Below are 7,720 nucleotides of genomic sequence, written 5' to 3' on the forward strand. Positions count from 1 at the left end.
GCAGAAGCAAGGTGTTTTTCTAGTGTTGAAAAATAAATATAAAATTTGTCACCTCTGTGCCAAATGAGTATTAATGAGGTTTGACTGCTTCTAACAATGCTGCCCTTTAGGGAGCACTGTGATGTGAAGTCGTCTTGAGCTTTAGCATCTGAATATCTCCAGGAGCCAGACTAGGAGAGCACTTGGAGTGTATCCAGTGGTTTCAATACTTTCCCTGGGTGTAAGGTCTTCCTGAAATGTGTGAATTGATCCAGACTGAGGGGTTTCATCTCACCCAAGAGTCACTGCCTCTGAGAGTGATGGGGGTGCTGGCTTCCATGTCTGAGTACCGGGTTCTCCTGCTCTTGTTCCGAGTCCAGCAGTGTGGCAAGTGGCAGCTGTCACGTTTCATTTCCTGCAATACGATGATGATGTGTTACCCTGAAACTATTGGTGCAGTGGTCCCATGCAGTGCAATTGGTAATAAACTGCAACCAACAGCGAGCCCTTTGAATGAATTTTCAGCCTTGCAAGAAGGGGAAGAAACTAACGAAATGGATGCTCTCAAATGCCATTCTTTTAAAAATAAAACGAGATCTGCGTTTTCCTAAAAAGAATAGCTTTTCTGCAGGTGTGTGAATTTGTGTGAGCTTCTCCTAGACAAGCTGAAGCCCCTCCTAGTCCCAGGAGATGCACAAAGATGTTTTGTCCCAGAAATGCCGTTCAATAGTGCAAAGCACGCTGTAGGAAGCATCAGTGAAGGAAGGCAGAGACAAAGATGCATGGCTTGATCGTCCTTCCTTGTCTGTGTTTTCCTAGGCCACCCTGAGCCTAGGAGGAAGAGAGAGGACAGTCCTTCAGCTTCCCGCTGTGCGAGGAAGTCAGGAGGTGCCTGCAGATGAACTGCAGTTAACCCACTATTTAGAGATTAGTTTGGGGTGCCCTGTACATCTCTGCCCTGTGAGCTTCTTCCCAAATTGAGGCACTAGCCCCAAGGGTGCTGCTAGGCAATCGTGGTCATCCTGGGGTGAGGGATGAGGGACTGAGCTAGTTTGGGTGGCAGGTGAGGCAGGATCTCTCTTCAACAGGCAGCTGCACTGTCACTCTGGATTTATACTTCTTCTCCCCCAGCTTGTTCATCTCTCTCTCAATCTCTCTCTCTCTCTCTCTCCCTCTCTCTCTCTCTCTCTCTCTCTCTCTCTCTCTCTCTCTCTCTCTCTCTCTCTCTCTCCTTGCCATTCTGGACTCCTTCCCTGCATTAATACTTCTACCCCTCCTCTTCATCTCCCCTCCAGTTCTTTCCTCTGCTGTCCCTAGGCATGCAAAGTCTATGGTGAATGAGTGCTGTAGTCCTGATCGGATTACCATGATAATTGACTTCGAGTCACAACCAGACTGGGCCACTCTGTGCTCATACTTTGAGTCACACATGATTTCTGATAGGTCTGTGTGCGCATTTCTGGATATGTCTCACATCGAGGTAGACCTTGCAGATGAAATGTCCCTTCATGGAAAGGTCAGATCAAATGGTGTTGATCACTCTGTGAGTGAAATGAAACCCTCCCATGTTGCCTTAGGATTGTCATGTTATATGGATTGCCGTGGAAGTTTGGCTAAAATTTTTCCAGTGTCCTTTAGAGGTCTAAATTGTCAAAAGAAAGACTCGGTATGTGGCAGCCTTCTTTCTTGTTTGTTTTTATTGTTATTATTATCATCTTATGATACAGTTCCATAAGCTCTGGGATTTCCCTTACCCCATCCCCAAGTTCCCTTGCCCCCACCACTGAGTTCTCCTATCTTATTACTATAGTATATTTCTTCCTGAACAGTCATATATACATCGTTGCGGGCATGGACAATGGCAAAGAATCCAGCAGCCTATTCTCAAGCTAAGGTTGACGGTTTCATCGGAAATCCGTCTTTGATCTGGAAGTAGAGATGCATACTGCATTGTATCCTCACATCTGGATGTGATAGTCTCCATTGCACAGTAACTGTACCTCCTCTTAAATAAAAAGCCACAGAACAGAATCAACAGCAGGAAGAACAGAAGAAATTAAGAATGCCACAAAGTTAAATAACATGCTACAGAATGACTAATGTGTCACTGAAGAAATGGAAAAGAGAATTGAGACCCTGCCTGAAGAAAATGATGTTACTGTCTGATCTTTGAGTTGGTGAAGAATTGAATGAGGAAGAAAGTGTTTTGAAGAGATGAAGCTAAGTTTAAAAACAAACTGAAAAAAAAAAAAACCCCAAATCCTTGAGATACCGTTTCTGCTGATCTTTGTTGGTGAAATGTGTCTTCTGTAGGCAACAGAGAGATGGGTTCTGTTTTTTAACTCCAGTCTACTCATCTATGATATTTGATTGATGAGTTTCAGACATTCACATTCAGGGTTAATAAGAATGGGTGGTAATTTGGTCCTGACATTTGAGCAATGGGTTCCAAACTGATTTGGTCTTGTGTAGTTATTGTACTGGGGTGTTCTTCATATTTGCCTTTGGGTTTTGATGGACGCTATTCCTTTTCTCTGTCAAGAGAACATTTTTAACTATTGTTTGTATGGCAGGTTTGAAATAGCTATAGCTGGGTTCTTTTATATTTTCTTTACTATGGGAGAATTTTATTTTATTTTCAATACAACGGAAAACTTTCCTGGGCACGTTATCCTGGTCCGACAATTTTTTGCTTTCAGAATCTTGAATTTTTGACTCCATTCTAACCTGCAGAGTTTCCTGGTAGACATCTGCTGTGAATTTAATTGGCATTCCTTTATATGTCTGGCGATATTTTTCATGTGCACATTTAAGGATCTTTTTCTTATGTTCCATTGAAGAGAGCTTGATGATCATGTGTCATGTGATGATCACTTTTGGTCAACCCTGTTTGGGATCCTGCACCCCTCCTGGATTCTATTTCCCAATTGTTTCTCTAGATTAGGGAAATTTTCCCTTATTTCATTAACCACATTTTTAAACAAAGCTTCTCTTTCTGCACCTTCTGGGATTCTCATAACTCTTCTCTTTAGCCTTTTAATAGTGTCCTTGAATTCTTGAATCCTTTTTTTGGCTTGACCCAGCTCTGCTTCCAGCTTTTTGTTTGCTTCCCCCTGGTGACAGTAAATATCTTCCAATTCTGAGACTCTTCTGCCTCCTTCATTCTATTTTGCAGACTCTCCACTGTACCTTTAATTTGCTCCACTGTATTCTTCATTTCTGATGTCAGTTTTCATTTGATTCATTTCCTGTGTGACATGTTCTTTAAATTTCTTGAACTCCTGTATTATGTGCTTCTCATTGTTGATAAGAAGCTTTATAACAAGTGTTTTGAATTCTGTATCCCCCATTTTGTCGATGTCTTCCTCAGTTTAACTCTGAGGTGGGTTTTTGGCCCATAACGACTTGGTCCACCTCTTGTCCTGGCCTTGCCTGATCAGTCACACCCATTCCTGCTCTCGTTAATGGGTGCTACAGCCTAGCCAGGCTTGGTCTACCACCCCACCCCACCCCCCGCCTCCGACTGTAGCATGGATCAGCACATGCTGAAACCTAGCCTAGTTTGTCCTATACCTGCTATGGATCTTGTGAACACCAGTGGGTCCTGCAGCTTAGCTCAGTCTGGCACACCAAAGACCCAGTCCACACCCGTGTCAAGGGATGCTGCAGCCATGTCCAGCCCAGTTTACTGCTCCCATTCTGGCTCTTGTGCTCACCAGTGAGAACCACAGCTCAGGGCTTCCCCTTAGCTCCCCGCTGAGGCTTGCTCTCAGCCACAGAGCTTGCATGTGCTGGTGTTTGTTAAGACACGTCATTCCATCACCTGGACTGGTCTTTGCAATCAAATGCCACAATCAGAACAAGAGAGATGTGAGGGTAGGACAGTAGGAATTATGGAGGAATAGAAAACCACCATTTTTAGGATTACGTCAACAACAAATATTGAATCTCCTTCAAAATTTAAAAAATTTAAAATAAAAATAACATTACACAAGAGTCAAATAACATTTTCAAGTATGTTACCAATTAACACTAATTCAAACAATCTCTCTTATTCTAATTAGCAAAATTAACTATCTGCCTAAGAAACAAACCATGGTCTAAAAGCAGATTTCAATCAAACGCTACAGGTAGATTTATCATATCATTGAATATATGCATTATAATTCCTGATGGCTTCAGATCAGGGATCACAACATGAGACTTTGCAGTGGAGGGAAGGGACTGGGGGAGCCCAAGCCGAACCCCACCAAGACCACTCACCTCACCAACACGTGAGAGTACTCAGTGTACAGGAAAACGCTCTGCAGACCCTGCAGCTGCAGGCGGCTCTTGGTGCCTTGGCGGGAGCCTGAGCGCTGGTCCTGGGGCTGCGGGCCCGCAGCGGCCCCCTCCTCGGCCAGCTCCTGGGCAAACAGCTGCCGCCGGGACCCCTGGGGGCCTCCACTGCTCCGCGGCTCCTCCTCCTGCTCTTCCTCCTCCAGCTCCTGCTCCTCCCCCACAACATCCTCCCGTTGGTCCTCCTCACCAACAGGCTCCTGGTCCAACCGGCAGGCAACTGGCGCACCCACCGGCCCTTTTTCACCTCCCCAGGCTGCTGCGTGCGCACGCTCTGCCGCCGCCTCTCCTCCCGCCCCGAACGCCGCGGTCGCTGCGGGCTTGCCGGCTGTGGAGGAGAAAAGGCACCGATCAGACCGTTCTAGGGCGTGCTGCGGGGCTGCGGGGAGTGCGCGGCCAGGCAGGCTCGGGGCAGGGCAGGCTCGGGGCACGGGCACGGGCTAGAGCAAAGGCAACGGCAAAGGCACTGGCAAGGGCTAGAGCTGGCAGCGCCGCGCGCGCCTCCCTGGCTTCTGTCAGGCAGAGTCCGCTTGCCTTCCCGCGGCTCGCCCCACTGCTCCGCCCGTGCGGGCCGCCACTGACCGGCCGCTGCTTCCCGGGGCTCCTCCACCCCCAGGCGGCCGTGGCCGGCGTCTTGGTCGCGGCGCCCGCGCCGAGCCTCCATTCTCTCAGCCTGTGGGTGAAGGTGGGTGCTGGCGTTCTCCTTCGTGCACCTTGGCTCGCTCGCTCGCTCGCACGCACGTCGCACTGGGCACAGACTGGCCGTGAGAGGGCTGCTGGCGAGACGGCGCGGGGGATGCTGTGCTGGGTGTGCTGCACGCCCACGCGGCTGGGGCGTGGCGGCAGGCTGGCTGGCTGCGTGTTGGCTAGAGGAGCGCTCCCAGGGAGGGGGAGTGGCCCTGTGGCTAAAGAGGAGGAAAGCTTTGCAGCTCTCACCTCGGTGGTCACCTCCTGGCTGTGTGCTAGGAGGCAGGTGAGTGTGGCCCTCAGCCCAGCCCACCCACCACCCCAAGGTGGGCATGGATGCCTGGAGCTTTAGCGCTCCGTTGGGGGCAGGGTTGGGGGCTGGGAGCAAGACCTCGTGCTCGCCCCCCACAGCCTGTGGACAAATTGTGCACAACATTGCTCTGGGCAGCAGGGCACTGGAGAAAGTGCGGAGCCCTTAGCAGCTCCAACAAGCCCAAGTGAGCCCCTGGCTCCCTTGGGAAAAGGGTAGACAGGTGTGGTGCTCTTGGGTTCTGTTCCTTTTGGCAAATTCCTGGAATCAGCCCGATAGATCCTGCAGGTGAAATGATGAGGTGGGAGACGATTTGCTACTCTCTGGCAGCTGCTTGCAGAGAGCTGAGAGGGCGGCTCTCTCCCAGGGGCTGGTGTGGAGGAGAGATGTGGTCGGGTCTGCAGGGCCCCTGTCGTGTGCTCAGTTGCTAGTTGCGGGAAACCCACCCAGGTTCCCGCCCCCAGGGACAAACTCCTGGCACTCCATGCCCAAGGGGAGCACCCTAACACCCAGGAATGCTCACTGTTCCTGCTTCAGGTAGCCACACTTGGCTACATTCTGCTCCCTTCCCAAGTCCTCAGGCTGCAAACCTCTACAGAAGCACAGGTCCCCCTGCTGGGCTGCTGCTGCTCTGCACTGGGGCTCATTCCTGCCTCACCCTCCACCCTCCCCGCACACTACCCCCCTCCTTGCCTTCCCACTTAAGAATCCTGAAAGATGTTCTCTTGACAGAGAAGAGGAATAGCACCCACCAAACCCAAAGGCAAATATGAAGAACACCCCAGTACAATAACTACACAAGACCAAATCAGTTTGGAACCCATTGCTCAAATGTAGGGTCCAAATTACCACCCATTCTTATTAACCCTGAATGTGAATGTCTGAAACTCATCAATCAAATATCATAGTTGTGTAGACTGGAGTTAAAAAACAGAACCCATCTCTCTGTTGCCTACAGAAGACACATTTCACCAACAAAGATCAGCAGAAACGGTATCTCAAGGATTTCTCACATATCCCGATGTGAGGATATAATGCAGTATGCAGCTCTACTTCCAGATCATAGATGGACTTCCAATGAAACTGTTACCTATATCTTGACACTAGGCTGCTGGACTCTCTGCCCTTGTCCATGCCTACAATGAAGGACATATGACTGTTTATGAAGACGTATACTATAGTAATGATATAGGGGAACTCAGCGGGGGGTGGTATTTCGGGAGGGAGCAAGGGAACTCCCTGGGCCTGTGGAACTGTTTCACAAAATGATAATAATGTTTAAAACAAAAACCAAAACAAAAAGAAAACACCATAGAACCCCAGAAATGCCACTAGAGGGCGCGAATGCCTTTCTTTGAGCACAGTGAGACTTGTAAACCCCTCTGAGCTGTCCTATCCAAGAGCCAGGGGTGAAAGGTTGGCAGCAAAGGGCACACAAAGGTCACCAGCAGAGCAGCACTGGCTCTGGTGTCAGGGCCACTGTGACATCACAATGATGCCCTTAGCTGCTACCAGGATAGTAGGTGTGGCTGCTTCAGTACCCACATGGCTCTCTGGCTGCCTGGTCGGGCTTGCTAGCCCCCAACCTTTCTCCTTGACTATTTAACAGCAACAGTGACACCCAGGCAAAAACTGGATCTACTGCCAACAGCTGTCACCATGGCATCACGCAAGCATATCAAGGGGATATTGAAGAACAAGTCCTCAACTTCCTCTAGTGTGGCCTCAGCCAAACAACCCTGCAGCAGTACAGACATGGGCCCCGGTGAAAAATATCTCAAGTGTGATGAAATGAACATGCTAATGACCTATCCTGCAGCCCACAAAAATAATGACTCTATGGAAATCGATGAACCAAGCACTCCTTACCACCAAGAGATGGGCAGTGATGATGACGAGGCCCTAACTGAAGCCCTAACTCCTGAGAACCATGCCAACAAGTTAGCGGCCATGGGAAGATCAGAGCCAGTGTATCGGGTTCGGGTACTGGAAAGCAAGGGAAGGGTCATGGCCCTCACCTCAGAAGAACGAGAAAAAAAACGTCAATTTGAGATGAAAAGAAAGTTTCACCACAACGAAGAGCTGAATACTAAACTAGCAACACAATTAATTTCCAGATACCAACAGGATGAGGTCCAGGATGAAGAAATGCCAGAGATTGCAGAGGCAGAAAGCATGGAGCTAGAGTAATCAAATCAAGGATCTTCAAATAAATCCCAGAGTTCACAGCAGGACCTTCTCCCATCTTGCAGTTGTTCGCCAAACGCAAACCGTGTTGCTAAGGTATGCTGCTTCTGTTCTCCATCATTTGTGACTTGAATATCAAAATAAACACCAGGCACTACATTTCCAAGAATTCAATGGTAACCTTACAGACTAACTGACTCGAGGGAAAATGCCCAGTGG

At 48.9% G+C, this 7,720-nt stretch overlaps 1 protein-coding gene across 1 annotated transcript; it reads left to right on the top strand.

Annotated features, from left to right (window-relative positions):
• Positions 1-7,069: 7,069 nt before the first annotated feature.
• LOC121169523 (protein phosphatase inhibitor 2-like) lies at positions 7,070-7,504 on the top strand. The gene has a single exon (XM_041000109.1). The coding sequence runs from the start codon at positions 7,070-7,072 to the stop codon at positions 7,502-7,504; it is 435 nt and encodes a 144-aa protein (XP_040856043.1).
• Positions 7,505-7,720: the final 216 nt, after the last annotated feature.

Source organism: Ochotona curzoniae, unplaced genomic scaffold, assembly GCF_017591425.1.
Source record: "Ochotona curzoniae isolate NIBS_2020 unplaced genomic scaffold, NIBS_Ocur_1.0 scaffold_1852, whole genome shotgun sequence".
In the NCBI taxonomy this organism is placed as follows: Eukaryota; Metazoa; Chordata; class Mammalia; order Lagomorpha; family Ochotonidae; genus Ochotona; species Ochotona curzoniae.

Coding starts and splice junctions, on each gene's coding strand:
- LOC121169523 (XM_041000109.1), top strand. CDS start 7,070: ATGGGCCCCGGTGAAAAATATCTCAAGTGTGATGAAATGAACATGCTA.